The 19,737-nt window shown below is 58.7% G+C and overlaps 2 protein-coding genes across 8 annotated transcripts; one reads left to right on the forward strand and one right to left on the reverse strand.

Annotated features, from left to right (window-relative positions):
• Positions 1 to 991: 991 nt before the first annotated feature.
• Positions 992 to 11,275, reverse strand: GATD1 (glutamine amidotransferase class 1 domain containing 1). Of its 7 annotated transcripts, XR_010135421.1 has the most exons (9): positions 10,996 to 11,275; positions 8,714 to 8,790; positions 7,660 to 7,765; positions 7,174 to 7,281; positions 6,059 to 6,153; positions 5,133 to 5,226; positions 4,777 to 4,888; positions 4,460 to 4,684; positions 992 to 4,179 (listed from the first exon to the last, which is right to left on the reverse strand). XR_010135421.1 is itself a non-coding variant. In XM_031015952.3 (8 exons), the coding sequence occupies exons 1-8, from the start codon at positions 11,273 to 11,275 to the stop codon at positions 4,678 to 4,680; spliced, it is 879 nt and encodes a 292-aa protein (XP_030871812.2). In that variant the 3' UTR covers positions 992 to 4,677. The 7 variants fall into 7 exon arrangements, 6 of the variants coding, with proteins under 6 accessions (XP_030871812.2, XP_030871813.2, XP_055211746.1 ...); XM_031015952.3 differs by having other exon boundaries at positions 992 to 4,684; XM_031015953.3 differs by lacking the exon at positions 7,174 to 7,281 and having other exon boundaries at positions 992 to 4,684.
• On the forward strand, positions 11,170 to 18,434 carry LOC115936215 (uncharacterized). Its single transcript, XM_055355774.2, is given in 6 exon segments — positions 11,170 to 11,298; positions 11,710 to 13,756; positions 13,758 to 13,919; positions 13,922 to 14,048; positions 14,051 to 14,266; positions 14,269 to 18,434. Coding segments are annotated over 5 exon segments (633 nt in total). The 5' UTR covers positions 11,170 to 11,298; positions 11,710 to 13,714; the 3' UTR covers positions 14,355 to 18,434.
• Positions 18,435 to 19,737: the final 1,303 nt, after the last annotated feature.

Here is a 19,737-nt window from a genome sequence, read left to right on the forward strand (position 1 = left end):
ACTCTGGGGCAGAGCAGCAGGCCAGGGAGGCAGCTGGGCTGCCAGTGCCCTTGATCAAGACCAGTGCAGGGCTCCTCCTGGGGTGGAGAGCTGAGTGGGCACAGCCTTCCCCACACCAACCCCCACTGCTGAGGAGTCCCTCCCACCCTTCAAGGCTTCCCACAGGAGGCCAGGCCTCTGCCTCCGAGCCGGTCAACAGGCTAAGTCCTAAGAGGACATCAAAGGTCTTGTGGCTCCCAATTATTAACAGCACCACTATCTCCAAGGAGGCCCAGCAGAATGGGGCTCTGGGGATGTGACTAAGTTTGTGAGTGTTGTTTGCAAACATCAAGTTCACCCACTTGCCCCTATGATTCAGTCATCTTAGAACTGTGAAACCATCACCCCAAAATGAAATCTCATACCTATTTGTTCCCAGCCTCAAACAATCTACTTTCTGACTTACATTTTCTGGATATTTCACAAAAATGGTATCACAGGGTAAAGGCCTTTTGAGACAGTCTTCTTTCACTCACTCAGCATTCTGTCCAGGTCCGCCCACATCATAGAACGTAAAAGAACTTCCCTCCTAGCAGGGCACGGGCGTGTGTCCCTCCTAGCCAGGCACGGGGGTGTGTCCCTCCTAGCCTGGCACGGGGGTGTGTCCCTCCTAGCCGGGCATGGGGCTGTGTCCCTGCAGTAGCTGGGCATGGGGGTGTGTCCCTGCAGTCTTGTCTACTGGGGAGGCTGAGGTGGAAGGATCACTTGAGGCCAGTTCAAGGCTGCAGCGAGCAGCAACTGCGCCTGTGAATAGTCACACTCTAGCCAGGGCAATGCAGCAAGATCCTATTAAAAATAACTTCATTCCATTTTAATAGCCAAATAATCTACTGTATGAATATATTGCTCTTATTAATAGATACCAATGATTATTAAACATATTGACAACCCACTGTATGAAAACAACTTATCCATTACCATGAGCAGTTCTGCTGCGAACACCAGGACACCATTTGCATGCTGCTGCATGGTTTTATTCCTCATGGGTAGATGAACACACACTGGTATATGGGGAAATCCTCACCCGCCCTCCGCTGCTCTTCCGGAGGTTCTGTCCTCTTGCTTTCCTCCTCTGCCCCAGCCTGGTGCTGCCCCAAGCCCTGCCCTGGCAGAGAGAGAACTGTGCACAGCGGGGAGGCTCTCCAAGCCAGAGGCCTCGCACGCAGCTGAGGAATGACGCAGGGGCCTGCAGGCAGCTCACACGGAGACAGGTCTGTGGGGCCCCGTGTCAGAACCCACTTCACATCCCAAAGCCCCACCTGCTTTGATCTTCAATGCTGGGCTCAATGTCAGATCTGGCTGACCAGAGGGGCTCAGTGAGGCTCACTGGCTCTTCATCCACCCTGCTGTGGCCTGAACACGTCCCCCGAAAACCCACCTGCTTAAGTCCTCACCTGCAAGGGGATGGTATTAGGTGGGGCATTTGGGAGGTCATCCGGTCACAGGGCAGGGGCACAGCCTAATGATGGGACCATCACCCTTACAAAAGAGGCTGCATCTACTGGTGCTTTCATCTTGGGCTTCCAGCCTCCAAAACTGAAACTGATTTCTGTTGTTTATAAGCCACTAGATTTACAGTATTTTCTTTTTTTCTTTTTTTTGAGACGGAGTCTTGCTCTGTCACCCAGACTAGAGTGCAGTGGCACGATGTCAGCTCACTGCAACCTCCGCCTCCTGGGTTCAAGCGATTCTCCTGCCTCAGCCTCCCAAGTAGATGGGATTACAGGCGCCCACCACCGCGCCCGGCTAATTTCTGTATTTTTAGTAGAGACGGGGTTTCACCATCTTGGCCAGGCTGGTCTCGAACTCCTGACCTCAGGTGATCCACCTGCCTCAGCCTCCCAAAGTGCTGGGATTACAGGCGTGAGCCACCGTGCCCGGCCAGTTTACAGTATTTTCTTATAGGAGCCCAAATGGACTAGGACATTAAGACATGAGCTCGCCTGTAATCCCAGCACTTTGGGAGGCCGAGGCGGGCAGATCATGAGGTCAAGAGATCGAGACCATCCTGGCCAACATGGTGAAACCCCGTCTCTACTGAAAATACAAAAACTAGCTGGGCATAGTGGCATGCACCTGTAGTCCCAGTTACTCGGGAGGCTGACGCAGGAGAATTGCTTGAATCTGGGAGGCGGAGGCAGAGGTTGCAGTGAGCTGAGATCGTGCCACTGCACTCCAGCCTGCCAACAGAGCAAGACTCCATCTCAAAAAAAAAAAAAAAGGAAAAATACAAAAATTAGCTGGGTGTGGTGATGTGCACCTGTAGTCCCAGCTACTCGGGAGGCTGAGGCAGAAGAATCACTTGAACCCGGGAGGCGGAGGCTGCAGTGAGCCGAGATCGTGCCACTGTGTTCCAGCCTGGGCGACAGAGTGAGACTCCATCCAAAAAATAAAATAAAAATTAAAAAGTACTTGTTAGCCGGATGTGGCGGCTCACGGCTGTAATCCCAGCACTTTGGGAGGCTGAGGAAGATGGATCACCTGAGGTCAGGAGTTCAAGACCAGCCTGGCCAACATGATGAAACCCCATCTCTACTAAAAACAAAAATTATGCCAGGCGCAGTGGCTCACGCCTGTAATCCTAACACTTTGGGAGGACGAGGCGGGAGGATCACTTGAGGTCAGGAGTTCGAGACCAGCCTGGCCAACATGGTGAAACCCGGTCTCTATGAAAAATACAAAAATTAGCCAGGCGTGGTGGCGCACACCTGTAATCCCAGCTACTCCAGAGGCTGAGGCAGGAGAATCGCTTGAACCTGGGAGACAGGGGTTGCAGTGAGCCAAGATTGTGCCACTGCACTCCAGCCTGGGTGACGAGAGACAAACTTCATCTCAAAAAATAAATAAATAAAATAAAAAGCATTTGTCCAGAGAGGTCCATCACCACACGGGGATGAGAGTGGACCCGGGACAGAGCAAGGCCCCGTGGCCAGTGCTAAGTGGGCATCCTGACTAATCTGCGAGGCACTGGAGGGACGCAGCCTTCAGGGCGGGGATGTGGCTGCAGTGCTTCCTTCTTCCACTTTTTTCCAAATTCTCCTTATTGAACGGCTTTATTTTATTATTTTTGATTTTTGAGACGGAGTTTCACTCATTGCCCAGGTTGGAGTGCAATGGTGCAATCTTGGCTCACTGCAACCTCCGCCCTCCAGGTTCAAGCAATTCTCACGTCTCAGCCTCCCAAGTAGCTGGGAATACAGGCGCCTGACACCATACCCAGCTAATTTTTGTATTTTAGTTTCACCATGTTGGCCAGGCTTTTCCCAAACTCCTGACTTCAGATGATCCACCCACCTTGGCCTCCCAAAGTGCTGGGATTACAGGCGTGAACCACCGCGCCCAGCCAACTGAACGTTTTTTTTTTGAGACGGAGTCTCACTCTATTGCCCAGGCTGGAGTGCAGTGGCACAATCTCAGCTCACTGCAAGCTCTGCCTCCCGGGTTCACGCCATTCTCCTGCCTCAGCCTCCCAAGTAGCTGGGACTACAGACACCCACCACCATGCCAGGCTAACTTTTTATATATTTTTTTTTTTAGTAGAGATGGGGTTTCACCATGTTAGCCAGGATGGTCTCGATCTCCTGACCTCGTGATCCGCCCGCCTCGGCCTCCCAAAGTGCTGGGGTTACAGGTGTGAGCCACTGTGCCTGGCCCAACTGAACGGTTTTATAATCACAAGGGGCCTCCTGGCAGGTCACTGGCACCAGGAGCCACGCTGGTGCTTGGGAACGGCTGTGGCTGAGACGGGGAGGTGGGCAGGAAGAAGGCCTTCGATGGCTCAAACTGGGGAACTGTGAGGAAGTAGACGGCCTAAGCCTCTCCTGGACGCCCTACACTGGGGCCAGGGGGCAGCCCGCTGGAGGGCCACGGCCCAGGCCAGGTGCCCAGCAGGCTGGACCACTGTCTGCTCTTGATAGCCGCTCTACCCGAGGCCACTCTGCAAGGTCGTGGGGGACAGCACTTTCCTATCATTGAGAATCTCACGGTCTCATATTCACAAGTAAACGTGCCTCTCAATGCTTACACAGGACAGGGTGCATCACTGAGGTGCTTACACTTTGAAACCACACGCCAGGAAGATTTCTTCAACAGGAAAGTGCTGCCAGTGCCGGTCGGCCTTGGGGCAGGAGGCTGCTGCTCCTAAAAAATTCCATTCACCTTTGGCCAAAGTTCTGAGCCAGCTCCCGCCGGCTGGGCCCTCCCCTCAAGGCCCCCACCAACAGTGATAGAGGTGGTGGGTGGCAGACAGGCCACAGCAGGGCAAACCCACACAGAGGACCCCCGAGCCGACTCTGTCTAGTCAACAGTGACCACACGTGACAACCAGTCCTCCCTAGAAAACCCAGCCTGGAATTCCCGAGGACCACCCAGCAGCTAGCACAGCTCTCCAGGCACGTGGGGTCTTTTCTCTGCCTCCTACCAGAGAACATGCAGGAGGATGGGGGTTTGGACCCTCCAGGAGAGCCGACACCCCCTCAGAGCTGATTCCAGGAGGCCTCCAACAATCCCATCAGGGCCAGACCAGGCTGCCATCCAGGGCCCTTGTCAGGAGGGAAGAGGCGGGGTCCCTGAAGCCTGAGACGGGGCTGCCTCTGGAGACACCTGGGCTGTCTCAGGGGGTGCATCTACCCAGCAGGTTCATTTCCTGCAGGACAGACATGTGGTCAAGGCTTGGGCAAAAGCACCGGGTGCAGCTCTGCTGATGTGGCAGGAATGTGCCCACCCTGGTGCCCTCACCGGCTGCCACAGAGGAAGAGCAGGTTCTGCACGGCCGGGACAGTGGAGCTGGCATTCTGGCCCGTGACCAGGTGGCGGTCCAGCACGACGTGCACAGCGTCAGGCTCACTTGCTGGGGAGGACCGAGGGCACCAGCCTCAGGCAATGTCCACCCCACCCACCGAGAACCTCGAACTCCAGGCGGGCTCCCAGGGTCAGCAGTAGGTCAGCCTGTCTGGGTCTGAGTCAGTGCCACGGGGGTCTATAGAACCCAGGGCCCATAGAACCCAGGGCCCAGGAGGCTTCTCCCCCAGGCTGCAGCAGGGAAGCCCCCCACCCCATCTTCTGTAAGTGCAGGGGGCACCCTCGAGGCTCACCACTGAAGCAGGCACCCGAATCCTTCACGAAGTCCTCCACCACGAGCGGCAGGCGGGCGAAGCCGGGGGCCCTGACGAGCTCACACACAGAGGGCTGCGGGAGCGAGGTGGGGGCTCCTGAGACAGGCCCGGGCCCTGCGGCCCACCCCAGGGGTCAGGAAGGTCAAATCAGGGCAGGGAGCCTCACCCGACCAAGTGGGACCGGGGGTGTCACTGCTCATAACAGGGACAGCTGCTAAGGCTGGAGGCCGGAGAGATGACAAAGTCTAGCCATCTTCCCATGGGGTGTCCCTGAGAGCGACACGGCCACTACGGGAGGAGGGGCCAGCTCCCCCAGCACCGGAGCACACAGGTGACTAGAATGAGAAGGGCTTGGTGGGGTGAGCCCCTTGGGCAGAGTGCTGGGGCGGGGCACCCTCTGGGCAGGAGTGAATCTAAGCACTCACTCAAGGGGTCACGCCCACTTGTAACTTGAGACTGGGTTGGTGTCACCCCTCGGAGGGCACCACTGAGTACCCACTGAGGAAGGGTCCCCTCAGCAGGGAAAGTGACATCTGAGCTGGGGGCCAGGCCTGTTTAACTTCCAGTGAAACCAGCCTCCGCACAGCAGCCACCTCTCCCTGCCTCAGGGCCTGTGGATCAGCCACTCCCACAGCCACCCCCAGTGTCCACAGAGCCCACTTCACAGCCTTTGGGCCTCAGATTGATATAGGCTGTGTCTCCGAGGACACCCTGGCTGGGCTCTCAGCCCCTTCTGACTGCACACGCAGGTCTGATGCCCCTCCGTCCCCACGTCCCCTGGTGAGTGGGCCTGGGCTTCCGGGAGACTAGGGGCCAGAGGTTCTGGAGTCTCCGTTCTCATCTCTGGCTGTGATGGAGGAGGACAGAGCAGGGAGCACAGGGTGCCTTGGCCTCCAGACACTCACCCCTGTCAGGCTGTAGCCGTGGAACACCCAGGATCTGTCCTCGTTGGTGGCACAGCACAGGGCGGCGACACCGTGGCCGACGGCGCAGATGGGTTCTGAAAGCCGCACACGGCGTTGAGGCCCTGGACCCCGCCACCTGCACGCTGAAGCTCCTCCCAGATGCCCCTGCTTGTGGCTCCCCCAGGCTTGTGCAGCCTGCCTGGCCCCTCCTCCCAGGTTTCCCTGGAAACTGGGCTCAGCACCCGGGTGTCCTGGCTCAGCCCGCACGGCGGGCATCAGGAATCTGCTCGGGGGAGCTGGTGCTTCAGGACTAGGCTCTGGTTTAGAGCCGAAATCTCAGGTTTTGGCAGCCGAGACACACGCAGAGAGGAGGTCCTGAGGTTCCAGGTCTGTTTACCAAACCCTAGGACGCTGCCCGGCAGCCCCACTGCATAGCCGTCCAGGCCGCCTGCCACACTGGCAGGCGCTGTGGGAAAGGACCCTCCCCGGCTAGACAGGACGCCCCTGGGCGGGTGGGAGGTAGCCTGAGGCAATGCCTGTGCCTTGCAGTGGGGACACCCTGGCTCCATCCGAAAGGCTGAGTGTGTTCCCACGGCTGAGGTGGCCACAAACAATTGCTGCCTGTCCAGGCCATGCTGGGGACGGCGGCCCCACTCCCACACACAAAGGGTGCTGTGCAGAGTGCTGGCTTGTCCACCCCGGCCAGTGGACACACTCATCACAGCCCAACCCTGAGCCAGGGCAGCTGCCAGGTCTCCTCAAACAGCCTTCCTCCCTGCACCCCTGCTAGCCTTGAGCCCCAAGCCCAGCCCTGGATGCCAGGCTCTCCCAGAAGGAATCAGGCCGGTGTCCTGCCTTGCTCAGGATGGCATGGCCACCCACCCTCGGGAGCCCGCCCAGAGGCCTGCAAGATGGTCACCAGAAGACGACAAAGTCTGTGTGTGTTGGGGGAAGGGGCAGTCCCTGCCTCCTGCCCACAACCACTGCAGTGGCCACTGACCAGAGATCCAGGAACGCCTACCTGGAGTCTTCCCACCTCTCTTCTGCTGGTGGGAGACCCATTTCTTGTGACACTGCACATCCAACCCCTCCCCTGGGTCCCAGGGGTCACCTACTGCTCTCAGAGTGGAAGTGCTGCAGGATACGGGCCAGGGAGCCACTGCTGGCCAGGTCGGTCAGGGCCCCAGGACAGCTGGGGATCAGGAGGGCATGGTACCGGGCACCTGGGGGGAGACCACAGACCAGGTAGCAGCCACATGTCAAAGTGAGACTACCTGCAGGACCAGGCCCAAGTGCGTGGCCAGGACAGACCCTCCACAGGGACCAGCCAGCCTGGTGATGTCATCTGTCCCTTTTCCTCTATGGGCTACAGCTCCCAAGGGCCCCCCTGACTTTCCTGTCTCCACACACTCACCACCTCTCCTCCCCAGAGGGGCTCAGAAACTCTGGGGCCCAGGATGTGGGGCTGGAGGCTGCCCCAAATGGTCACAGGGCTTCAGGGGCAGAGCTAGGGAGCTCCCTAAGACCCCAAACCTATCTGGAACCCTTGACCCTCCAAGGTCCCAGGCACCCCACCCCCAAGGAGTGGGTCCTGGGCCTACCATCGATGGACTCGAGCTTGGCGGGGCTGGCGTAAGCCTTGAGGCGGAAGTCTTGCACCCAGCGTGCATTGCTCTCGGTCACATCCACAAATTCCATGGCTTTCCCCTGGAGAAGCAGAGCCCAGGGGCCGAGGGTCAGCACCAGGGATATCCCTGTCGGCTCAGAGGGAGCCTGAAAAAGCTGACAAGGGACCCAACAGCATCCCCCTGAGGCACAAAGGCCCCCGACCACCCAGCCTCCTTCACTGGATCTCCCAGGGTCGGGGAGCCTGTCCCAGCAGCAGCCTCAGTGGTTTATTTCCTAGCCAACCCACCAACCAAACATTTTTATACATAATTAATAAACAAAAACCCGCAGTGACAAATACATAATGCATCCTTACTGTGACTTATCTACATCTGATATCCCTGGGTCCCCCACGATCAGAGGGTGGAGAATTCCTCCCAGTGGAAACATGTGTCCCTCACACCAGGGCTGCGCCTTGGTCTCCTCCTCACACACGTGCAGAAGCACAGACCCACAGCGAAAAGGTCTCCCTTGGGCTGGGCGCAGAGGCTGACGCCTATAATCCCAGCACTTTGGGAGGCCGAGGCGGGTGGATCACCTGAGGTTGGGAGTTCGAGACCACCCTGGCCAACATGGTGAAAACCCGTCTCTACTAAAAATACAAAATTAGCTGGGCGTGGTGGCGCATGCCTGTAATCCCGGCTACTCGGGAGGCTGAGGCAGGAGGATTGCTTGAACCCGGGAGGCGGAGAATGTGGTGAGCTGAGATCGCACCACTGCACTCCAGCCTGGGCAACAAGAGCGAAACTCCATCTCAAAAAAAAAAAAGAAAAGGTCTCCCTCATCACAGATGGGGGATCAGAGCCCAGGAAATGGGGACTGGGACCAGCGGACGCCACCAGGGTTTGGTTACAGACTCTTCACCCCTCCACCAACTGCAGGGCCTCCCCACTCCTCCCAGGCAGCGGCGGCAGTCTCCTGACCTTGCCCCCGGAGAGGTGGAGACAGACCCCAAGTGTCCAGTGGGGAAGGAGAGGCTGGACTTACCCCAGGGGTGGCCACCTGCAGGTTGAAGGCAGTGCTGGCCATCGTGAAACAGTGGAGGAAGGACTGGGCCGACACACCTGCAGAAGGTCCCAGTGAGTGTGGGCTCGACAGGACTAGCGTGCCCCGCCTCAGGGGGCTACCCAGACACCCCCATGGCCTCGACCGACCCCAGAACACGCTGAGGAGTAGCCCTCTCCCCTACACCCAGGGACCACTACTTGAAGCCCTGGGGCAGGGCCAGCCACCCATTCACATCCAGGAGAAGGAAGCTGGGAAGACGTGAGTCAGAGGGGCACAGCCAGGTCTGCCAGAACGGTAGGCCATCCCCGGACCTGCATCCCCCATGGCGGGCTCTTTCCCCAGCCTGGCACTGTCACCTCCAGCCTCAGCCAGAAGCCGGGACAGGATGCAGCCCACCTCAACTGTCCATGCCACTCCCACACCCCAGCCTCATCCTAGTGCTAACAGAGCCAGGAGAGACCTTTCTGAAAGGCAAACCCGGGTGTGTGAGGGTCACAGAGCTCAGCTCATCCTCTCACTGAACCACCAGGGACTCAGGCCCTCAGGCACCATGGAGAATGCAGAAGTCTCCTGGCCCCTCCTCACCCCTTCCAGGGAAGCCGCTCAGAGGGACCCTTTCCTCACAAGGGTTCTGGGATTATACCCCTCCCCCCCAGCTTTTCCTAGCGTCCTTCGGCCCCTCAAAAAACTTTTAAAAAAGAAACCCAACACACCACACCCAATCCAGAAGGCTCTGGGGGCCTCTGTCCTACCAGGGGAAGGACACAGCCCCGCCCACCCTGCCTGCCAGAGAGCACTTACAAGTTTATTCCAAAGTAGCGTAAGCTGTATCTCTCTACATTTATTTTAACTCTGGGGCCCAATCCCTCAGCTTCATTTTTATCTTCATTCTTTTTTTTTTTTTTTTTTTTTTTTTTGAGACGGAGTCTCGGTCTGTCGCCAGGCTGGAGTGCAGTGCTGCGATCTCGGCTCACTGCAACCTCCACCTTCCAGGCTCAAGCAATTCTCCTGCCTCAGCCTCCCGAGTAGCTGGGACTACAGGAGGGTGCCACCACGCCCAGCCAATTTTTGTACTTTTAGTAGAGATGGAATTTCACCGTTTTAGCCAGAATGGTCTCGATCTCTTGACCTCGTGATCCGCCCGCCTCGGCCTCCCAAAGTGCTGGGATTACAGGCGTGAGCCACTGCGCCCGGCCTCTTCATTCTTATATAAGTTAATACATATTCACTGTAAAATGTCCACTTATCGAGGAAAAACAAAGTGCCCAGTAGACTGCCGCAGGCTGTTCCCCCAGCTGCCCGCCCTTCCGGCCTCCTGAAGTGCTGCCCCCAGCCTGCTGGCGCTAAGACCCCATGTCCTCAACATGCCGGACCTCCTCACGCCTACCTGCTCTGGAAACAAGCCCCAACCCACCCCCCCAGGACTGAACCCCACTCGAGGCTCCTCCCACCCGCAGTCTGGGGGCATCACTCAGGACCCCTGGAGCTCAGCACATCGTGACGCCACAACCCCACAGCCCCATCTCCTCGTCCACACTGGAGGAGCTACAGACTTCAAGAGGCAGACCTCTGGGTCGCAACCCCGGCCCCCACCTCTCCGTGGTGCGGTGACCTTGGGCTGGTCACTTCCCTCTCCAAAACGCTCAGAACAAGGCCAGGCACCCTCGTGCTCCGCTGCTCATCCCTCCCCTGCAGCCCTGAGACCCTGCAGGCTCAGCGCCAGGGGACGCACCCCGCTGCGCTCCGACCCGCGTGAGCCCCAGGCCAGTATCGCCCTGGTACCCCTGCCCCAGGACGGGGGCCGAGGGGCGCCTTCTCCAGGAGGGGGCTCCGGGTCTCCTCAGAAGCCGGTGGCTCAGAAGGTCAGGGTCCCCGCGGCCGCCCGACCTCAGAGCTGGGTCAACTCCCAGAATGGCCCCTCCCCACAGCCGGGCTCCCCTCTCGCAGCGCAGCGGCCTCAGAGACCAGGCCCAGGCACGCGGCTCCCTCCGCTAGAAACGTCGGGCCCGGGCCGCCTCGCCGGGCAGACGAGACTCGGAGGAGCGACGCGGCGCCGGGATCCATCACGACCCCCCGACCCCGCCCCGAGCTCCATCCCGACACCGACCCCGCTCCGCCCGCCCCCGGCCCCTGCCCGGCGCCCCCACCGGCCTCGGCCTCCGGCGCCACGTGACGCGCGCCCACCGTGTCCCGAACCTCCCGCCCCGGGCAGCCCCCTCGCGGACGCTCTTCGGACACTGGCCCCGGCCGCCGGGCCTCACCTTCGGCGGCGCCGCTGGCCACGAGCAGACAGGCGGGCCTGCTAGGGAGCCGCTCGGACGCCATGGCTCGGGCTCGGCGCTGGGTACTGGGTCTGCGCGTGCGCGGCGTCTGGGCGCGCCCGGGAGTTCGCGGGTCACGTGCCCTGGCGGCCGGGGGCGGAGCGGGTGGGACCGGGCGCCTGCCCGTTCGTACCCGGTCCGGGTCGGCTGGGCTGCCCGCCTCTCCGCGCGCCCGGGCGGTTGCAGGTCGCGCCTGCTTTGGCCCCGGCGGGTTCGGCATCCGAGCCTGGCAGGGGCCAATAGGTAGGGTCGCGAGGGTCCTCCCCGGCCGCATGCGCAGTCTGAGCGCGCGCGGGCTAGGGCTCTTGGCCTGGGGTGGGGGCGCGGGCATCAGCAGAGCCAAGCGGCTGTGTCGGGGCGCGAAGGTGCCCGTGGTGTTCCGGTGGCCACACCCGAGGAGCAGGGGAGACCGGGGGGCTGCGGGGTCAGAAGCTCCGGGTGTCCCCGGAGACTAGGGAGGGGGACGGCGGGGTCCAGCAGGCGGGGTGGGCTCCGCCGGTCCAGGACGGGGGCGTCGCGGGGAGGCCTGCAGGGTTGTGGGGCGTCGGGCTGAGCTCCTGGGAGGACGGAGTGTCACTTCCTGAGATGGGGACACCTCGGGCGTGCTGGCTTTGGTGAGGAGAATTGAAGCAGTTTTTCTTTTTTTTTTTTGAGACAGGGCCTCTGGAGTGCAGTGGCGTGATCTCGGCTCGCTACAGCGTCTGCCTACCGTGTTCAAGCGATCCTCCCACCTCAGCCTGTTGAGCAACCGGGACCGCAGGTGCACACTCCACCAAGCCCAGCTAATTTTTTTGTGTTTTGAGTAGAGAGGGGTCTCACTGTTGTCCAAGCTGGTCTCGAACTCCTGATCTAAAGCGATCTGCCTGCCTTGGCCTCCCAAAGTGCGAGGAATACAGGCGTGAGCCACCGCGCCTGGCCTGAAGCAGTTTTTCCTTAGACTGTAGTTGGAGGGGGTGAGACCACGTGGAGTGGTTGGCAGACAGGCAGGCACCCTTTGAGGCCAAAAGGGCGCTTGAGACAGAGCCAGCAGGCGAGCGGGCCGCCCAGGTCCCTGGCCCCCTGCTGCCGGTATGAAGGTCCCACCAAGCCTCTGCTCCAACCAGGGGAACCGTCATGGTTGGGAACAGCCAAGGTGAGGAATTCTGTGGGTCACACCCCCTCAAAACCATTGGCCTCCGCCGGCGCGGTGGCTCAAGCTTGTAATCCCAACACTTTGGGAGGCCCAGGCGGGTGGATCACGAGGTCGGGAGTTCAAGACCAGCCTGGCCAAGATGGTGAAACCCCGTCTCTACTAAGAAAAATACAAAAATTAGCAGTGGCAGGCACCTGTAATCCAAGCTACTTGGGAGGCTGAGGCGGGAGAATCACGTGAACCCAGCGGGGGCAGAGGTTGCAATGAGCCAAGATTGCGCCACTGCACTCCACCCTGGGCGACAGAGTGAGACTCCTTTTCAAAAAAAAAAAAAAAAAAGCCACTGGCCTCTGGCTCTCCCTGGCCCAGCCTGGCAGAAGGGTCCCTGACCCCCGTCAGACAAGCAGTGCACCCTGCCTCACCTGACACAGAGCCCTCCCGCCACAGGGGAAGTGGGAGCTGGGAGCTCCTGGCACAGGCAAGGCCGAGAGTTGGGTTGGGGAGCAGAGACGGAGCTGAGTGAGTGTCCAGTGTTAGGTGGGTGGGGGTGTTAGTGGGTGGAGGTGTCTGAAGCCTCGCAGGCCTGCGGCCACACCACAGGCTGGGCCTAGCCGCTTGGAGAGCTTTCTGGATCTGCACAGGATCTTGTCCCCCACAGACACACACTGTGGACCTCAAACCCGGGAGCAGGAGGGGCAGGTTGGAGCAGGTCTACCTGCTTGCCCAGCCCCACCTGCACTGGCCCCAAGGTGTCCCTGATGGAGCTGAGCTGGACCAGCCACAGGTGCAGGGCTGAGTCTGCAGCAGCCCCCTCCCCATTCCTCTTCCCCTCCCCCAAGTTAGAACAGCAGTATGGAGGAGGAAGCTGGAAGCCAGGCTTGGCCCTCACACTGGCGGCAAGTCTAATGCGTGTCTGTGCACCTGTGTCCACAGGTGGTGTGCCCCCTAGTGTACCCTTGGGTCCCCACCGTAGTCCAAGGTGTCATGTCTGTGTGTGGGCATCGCTGGTTCCCGGCACAGCCAATCCTGGGAAAGTGCATGTCCCTCATGGCATTCGGAGTCAGGGTGGCCAGCCAGGGCCCCACCAGCAAGCCATAACATCAGCCCAAGGGCAGCAGCCAGCCAGGAGGCAGGAACCGCACCCGAAGTTCCCAGGCTTCCCGAGTCTCCTGTGGGCAAGATCACCCTTGTACCCTCACTGCTGAGCCCTGGAGTGTGGGTGCCCGCAGGTGGTCTGTTGCTGCTCCGCTACTCCGCAGCAGCCCCCAACCCTGTGTGCCCACCCAGGGTGCCGCCATCTCCTCCCCTGCAAGAGGCCAGCCTCTGCTCCGTGCCTCTCTATCCCCAGCAGGTGGGAAAGGGTGCTTCCAGGGTACCGCTATCTCCCCCGCTCCAAGAGGCCAGCCTCTGCTCCCCACCTCTCTATCCCTGGCCGGTGGGAAAGGGTGCTCCTCAGGCCCTGTTTAGGGCTGACATTGGGCCAGGTGACAGGACACCTGGGCATGATTGGGCAGCTATGGGGGAGCCATGGGCAGAGCACCTGAGGTCTGCAGTCAGCAGCCCAGTCTGGGTGATATCTCCTGGGAAGGGGCCCAGACTTGGGGGTAACGGCGTCACTGATGTGGGTCCCTGGCCCCACTGTGGGGTGTCCAGGGTTGTGCCTATTGGACCGCCCGCCTCACCATCCCACCCTACTGAGCCTCCTTCCTCAGCCATTGTCCAGCTTCGTGTCTGAAGTCCTGGCGTGGGGCTCACCGCCTGCCCCTTGACCGTGGAGTTCGGATGCATCTCACAGTGAGTGCCCCAGCAGAGCAGGTTTGGGGGCTGAGCATCAGGGGCTCTGCCAGAGCGGGTGGCAATTCCCGGAACCTGGGGTCTTGCCTTTGTTTGGAGACCGAGAGACTCACAGTGTGGGAGGGTCACAGGACATGTCATCGGCAGTGAAAAGGTTTTGTTCCGTTTCCTGCCTCCAGAACTTGCACGTGCTGGAATCCAAGGATGGGTGGGAGAGGGGCCGTTCCTGGAGATGTCTGCCCTTCGGGGCTGGTCCATGCCACAGAACCTCCCATCACCCCTGCTGCCTTGGTTGGTGAATTCGGGGCATGCTGAGCCTTTCCCTTGCAGCCTTTGCACTTGCTGCTCTTCCCTCCGCTTATCAAACTCCTAACCATCCCTCGAAGTCCATGGGCACCAGAAGCACCGCCTCAGAGACTCACAGACTCAGATGTACAGATGTCCCTCAGTATCCGTGCGGGATTGATTCCAGGACCCCTGCAGATGCTCAAGTCCCTGCTATAAAATAGTGTAGTGTTTGGCCAGGCATGGTGGCTCACGCCTGTAATCCCAGCACTTTGGGAGGCCAAGGCGGGTGGATCACCTGAGGTCAGGAGTTTGAGACCAGCCTGGCCAACATGGTGAAACCCCATCTCTACTAAAAATACAAAAATTAGCTGGGTGTGGTGGTGGGAACCTGTAATCCCAGCTACTCAGTAGGCTGAGGGAGGTGAATTACTTGAACCCAGGAAGCGGAGGTTGCAGTTAGCCAAGATTGCGCCACTGCACTCCAGCCTGGGCGACAGAGCAAGACTCGGTCTCCAAAAAAAAAAGGGTGGGGGGCTGTGCGCAGTGGCTCACACCTGTAATTCCAACAGTTTGGGAGGCTGAGGCAGGGGGATCACGAGGTCAGGAGTTCGAAAGCAGCCTGAAACCCCGTCTCTACTAAAAATAGAAAAAATTAGCCGGGCATGGTGGCGCGCCTGTAATCCCAGCTACTTAGGAGGCTGAGGGAGGAGAATCGCTTGAACCCAGGAGGCGGAGATTGCAGTGAGCAGAGATCACGCCATTGCACTCTAGCCTGGGCGACAGAGCAAGACTCCATCTCAAAAAAAAAAAAATGGTGTAGTGTTTGCATATAACCTACACGTGTCCTCCTGTGTACTCTAACTCATTTCTAGATTACTTATAATACCTAATACAATGTAACTGCTGTGTGAAGAGTTGCTGTATTGTGTTGTTTAGGAAATAACGAGAAAAAAAAAGCACAACCACCCATGTTTGTTTTTTCAAATATTTAACATCCTTGCTTGGTTGAATCCACGGATGCGGAACCCATAGATCCTGAGGGCCGACTCTACCCCCTTCCTGAGAACATCCCCCACAGATGGCTGCCCTGGGTGCCCTCTGTTAGCTCAGCCCGACTACCAGGTGGACCTCAGGTTGAGGGCTGGGACCAGGAGACATGGGCTTCTTTCTTTGGAAGGGGCATGTTGGGCAGTCCTCGACGTGGCCCAGACAGGGCCCTTTCCCAGCGGGGGCTTAGCCAGGTTCCCCTTTCACCAAGGCTGGGCTGGGTGGAGTCTGGATAGTTAGACCCCAGCACCTGTGAGTCACGCAGACCCAGAAGCAGGAAGCAGACAGTAAGTGACAGCCGCTAAGATGCAGGGAGGCTGGGCCAGGGCTGGGGCACGAGGGTACCTTCACCTGGGCGTCAGAAGCACTTGAGAGGACAGGGGCTGCTGGCTCTGATGTCTGCCCCCCCAGGCTGGCATGAACTGGCCAGAGACGTCAGACGTGGTACATGCCGGCCTCTGTGGCCTGGAGGGGCTTGCAACAAGGAGGCAGGCCCTGTCCCAAGCTGGCCTAGCCTAGTGTCCAGGACATGGAGGACAGGGTGCAGCAGCCCCGGGGAGGGGTGGGGCCGTTCCCTCCCAAACACACTTCTGGAGCTGCTGCAGTCGGGGGTGACACTAACCTACCTTGTGCCTTCCTTCCCATGTGCCGGGGCGGGTCCCAGGGGGTGGCCTCAGCACTGGCTGCACCACACACCTCTCTCCTGCCCCGATTGGCTCCCACCTGGGGCACGCAGTTGGGCAACACAGGCCCTGCTCTGCCAGTCGAGCCTCCAGGGCAAGTGCAAGCTCAGCCTGGGCCTGGAGACAGCGGATCGGAGCGTGTCCAGGTGCTCAGGGACTGGTCACCGAAAGGCAAGGAGCCCTCCCTGGGACCAGGGAGACACCCAAGAGTCAGGCCGGGACCTGCAGTGGCCCGGGGTGGGAGTCTGCAGCAGAAAGTGCCCCCGTGGGCCTTGCTCACTGTGCCCTGCTTCTGGAGGATTCCGCCTGGGACCCTGCCCGTGTCTAGGGAAGGGCCCGGAGGTGATCAGCAGCCTCACCAAGAATGCACTAGGGTGGGAGTCCCGGGAGAGGAGTCGCACCCTCTCAGCAGTGGGGAGGGGATGCTGGAGAGGAAAACAGAGAAACCTCCCCCCAGCCCACCCCGTTCTGCACTGGGTGATAAATACCACGTGCACCCTAGGAAGCCACGTGTGTCGCTGGCTCCTAACACGAGGATGGGGGACTTGAGATGCTGGTGCAGCTTCCCAGCAAGGCTTAGAGCTGCAGGTCTCCAGGGAGTTCCCGCAGAGCCTGGGGGGCACAGCCTGCCTCAGGCAGTCCCCAGACCCCAGACCCGTGGACGCCTCTGTCCCTAGAGATGATGCTGAGCGTTGGAGCTTTCCTGTTTTTTTCCCGTTTTCCAGATTTCCTTATAAGCGATTTGACTTCACAGCGTGACCTTTTTATACACATTTTATATCTGGTATTTGTTGAGACCTTAGAAGTGTTCTGAGGCCAGACGCGGCAGCTCACGCCTGTGATCCCAGCACTTTGGGTGGCTGAGGTGGACAGATCACCTGAGGTCAGGAGTTGGAGACCATCCTGGCTAACGTGGTGAAACCCCGTCCCTACTAAAAATAAAAAAATTAGCCGAGCGTGGGGGTGGGCGCCTGTAGTCCCAGCTACTCTGGAGGCTGAGGCAGGAGAATGGCGTGAACCCGGGAGGCGAGATTGCGCCATCACACTCCAGCCTGGGCAACAGAGCAAGAGTCCCTCTCAAAAAAAAAAAAAAAAAAGTGTTCTGTAATAAAAGTGAACTGATAAGCTCTGGGCATCCCTGATAATTTGTTTTCCTTTCAGAAAGGTTCCTACGCTACTGAGGTTTAGGGGCACTGTGAAGCAAAAGCCACGCCTCAGAATCCCAGGCGGAGACTCCGACCTCCTCCCGGGAGGGAAGCCAGTAGCTGAGCACCTGCGGGAGATTAAAGAGGAATAAGGAGGTGAGTACATGACAAAGAGCCACAGTCGCAGGCAGTGGGGCCCGGCTCAGAACAGGCTGTGCTGGGAAGCGGGAGCAGGAGCTGGCGCCGCCTTGCGGGCTGGCAGAGGACCATCCACTCCCTGGCGCTGGGGCCGTCCCATCTCATGGGCAAGAAACGTGAGACCCCTGGCTCGCTCCACACACAACCTAAGTGCCAGATGGATGAAACGCCTACGCGTGAGTAAATGCCAGGAACATGAGACTCGAACGTGGCAGGATATCCTTCTGCCCACGAATCTAAAAGCTTACTCGGTAATGGGAGAATGGTTCCAGTTTGATAAACTCGGGTTTTTAGAACGTCTGTGCTCCAGAAACACTGGAAGGCAAGTGGCTGCTGACTGGAGAAGATAATTGGATGCTGCAAGCGGCAAAGGGCTCGGGATGCAAAACACCGCAAGAAATGCAACAAGTGAGGAGCATTCCCGCAAAGAAAAAACGCACAGGCCGAGAGCAGTGGCTCATGCCTGTAATCCCAGCACTTTGGGAGGCCGAGGCAGGTGCATCGCTTGAGGACAGGAGTTCGAGACTAGCCTGGCCAACATGGTGAAACCCCATCTCTACTAAAAATACAAAAAAAAAAAAAAATTAACCGGCTGTGGTGGCGAGTTCCTGTGGTCCCAGCTACTCGGGAGGCTGAGGCAGGAGAATCGCTTGAACCTGGGAGACAGAGGTTGCAGTGAGCCAAGATCGTGTCACTGCACTCCAGCCTGGGTGACAGAGTGAGACTCCGTCTCAAAAAATAAAATAAAAAGGAAGGGAAGTTGAATAGACTACAGCATGGATGGACCCTGAGTGAAATAGGCCAATTGAAAGGACAGATGTTACACCATCCCGTTTATCTGCAATGCTAGATTTGGGAGAGCCATTGAGGCAGAAACTAGGTGGTGGGTGCCAGGGGTTAAGGGGAGGGGACGGGGAGTCCATGTGTAATGGGGACAGAGTCTCTGGAGCGATGATGCATTCTGGAGGTGGACGGTGGTAATGGATACGCATGATGCTGCTGAACTGTGCACTTCAAAATGGTTAAGACAGTAGATTTTGTGTTTATACAATAAACCCAGAAAAGACGTCGTGCTGTACCACAAACCCAGAATAGGTTTTACAGAGATTTTCTTGGTGTTTTTGTTGTTGTTTGAGACAGGGTCTGGCTGTGTTGCCCAGGCTGGAGGGCAGTGGCACAGTCATAGCTCACTGCAGCCTCAACCTCCCTGGCTCAGGGAATCCTCTTGCCTCAGCCTCCTGAGTAGCTGGGACCACAGGCGCACACCACCATGCCTGGCTAATTTTTATTTATTTATTTATTGAGATGGAGTCTCGGTCTGTCACCCAGGCTAGAGTGCAGTGGCATGATCTCGGCTCACTGCAACCTCCGCCTCCCGGGTTCAAGCGATTCTCTTCCCTCAGCTTCCTGAGTAGCTGGGATTACAGGCGCCTGCCACCAGGCCCAGCTAATTTTTGTATTTTTAGTAGAGACAGGGTTTCACCATGTTGGTCAGGCTGGTCTCGAACTCCTGACCTCGTGATCCGCCCGCCTTGGCCTTCCAAAGTGCTGGGATTACAGGCATGAGCCACTGCACCTAGCTATATTTTTATTGTACAGACGGAGGTCTCACTGTGTTGGCCGGGCTGGTCTCAAACTCCTGAGCTCAAGCCATCTATCACCTCGGCCTTCCAAAGTGCTGGGATTACAGGTGTGAGCCACCGTGCCCAGCCTACAAGGATTTTCATTCCTGCTTTGTCTAAAGTTGAAAAAGTTTTGGAAAATCTAAGCATCGTTTAATAGAGAATCGCTAAGTAAAATGAGGCAGCATCGTGGGTGGAATATCCGCACCAAAGCGCCAAGCCTTGTGGTTAAAGGTGGCAGACCATCTTCAGTCTTCTCAGCCCCTTTCAAGTCCCCTACTATATCAGAAAGGGTTGGCTGGTTGCTTTTAAAGCACGAGCCGCAGAATGGAGAGAATGGGCGACTGGAAGGCAGGCCAAGGGTGGTGAGGGGCCCTGCTGGCCAGTCAGAGAGGTAGCCTGGCACCCGTGGGGCAGGTGAGCTGGGAGCCGGAGGTGTGAGCAGCGTCTGCACAGAGCCTTCTCCTCTGTACGCTGGGCTCAGATCAGCGGGCTCAAGGGGTAGGCTGCCTCCTTGACTTCTGGGAGGCAGCAGCATGAGTGGGAGTCAAGGGAGGCTGTCACAGAGCGGCCTGGGTGGGAGCAACAGGGTCGGTTTTAGCTGGTTCTACCCTGTGGGCCCTCCGTGTCTGTCTGGGCCTGGGTGTGGGTGCATGGACGAGGACTGCTGCTCTGGGGAGGGAGTGTGCCAGGTGCCAGAAGGGCAGGAGGAAGACACGGCTGTCCCCCAACACCAGCTGGAAGAAGGCTTGGGGGAGGAGGTGGTCAGGGAG

The sequence above is a fragment of the Gorilla gorilla genome, chromosome 9 (assembly GCF_029281585.2).
Source record: "Gorilla gorilla gorilla isolate KB3781 chromosome 9, NHGRI_mGorGor1-v2.1_pri, whole genome shotgun sequence".
NCBI classification, from domain to species: domain Eukaryota; kingdom Metazoa; phylum Chordata; class Mammalia; order Primates; family Hominidae; genus Gorilla; species Gorilla gorilla.

What these genes read in the sequence shown, in the direction of transcription:
- GATD1 (XM_031015952.3), bottom strand. Translation starts at nt 11,275, where the DNA reads ATGCCGAACCCGCCGGGGCCAAAGCAGGCGCGACCTGCAACCGCCCGG. An exon ending in GCACTTCCACTCTGAGAGCA is followed by an intron (nt 6,154 to 7,173) that starts GTAGGTGACCCC and finishes TGCGGCTTTCAG; the next exon opens with AACCCATCTGCGCCGTCGGC. An exon ending in ACGGCTACAGCCTGACAGGG is followed by an intron (nt 5,227 to 6,058) that starts GTGAGTGTCTGG and finishes TCGCTCCCGCAG; the next exon opens with CCCTCTGTGTGTGAGCTCGT.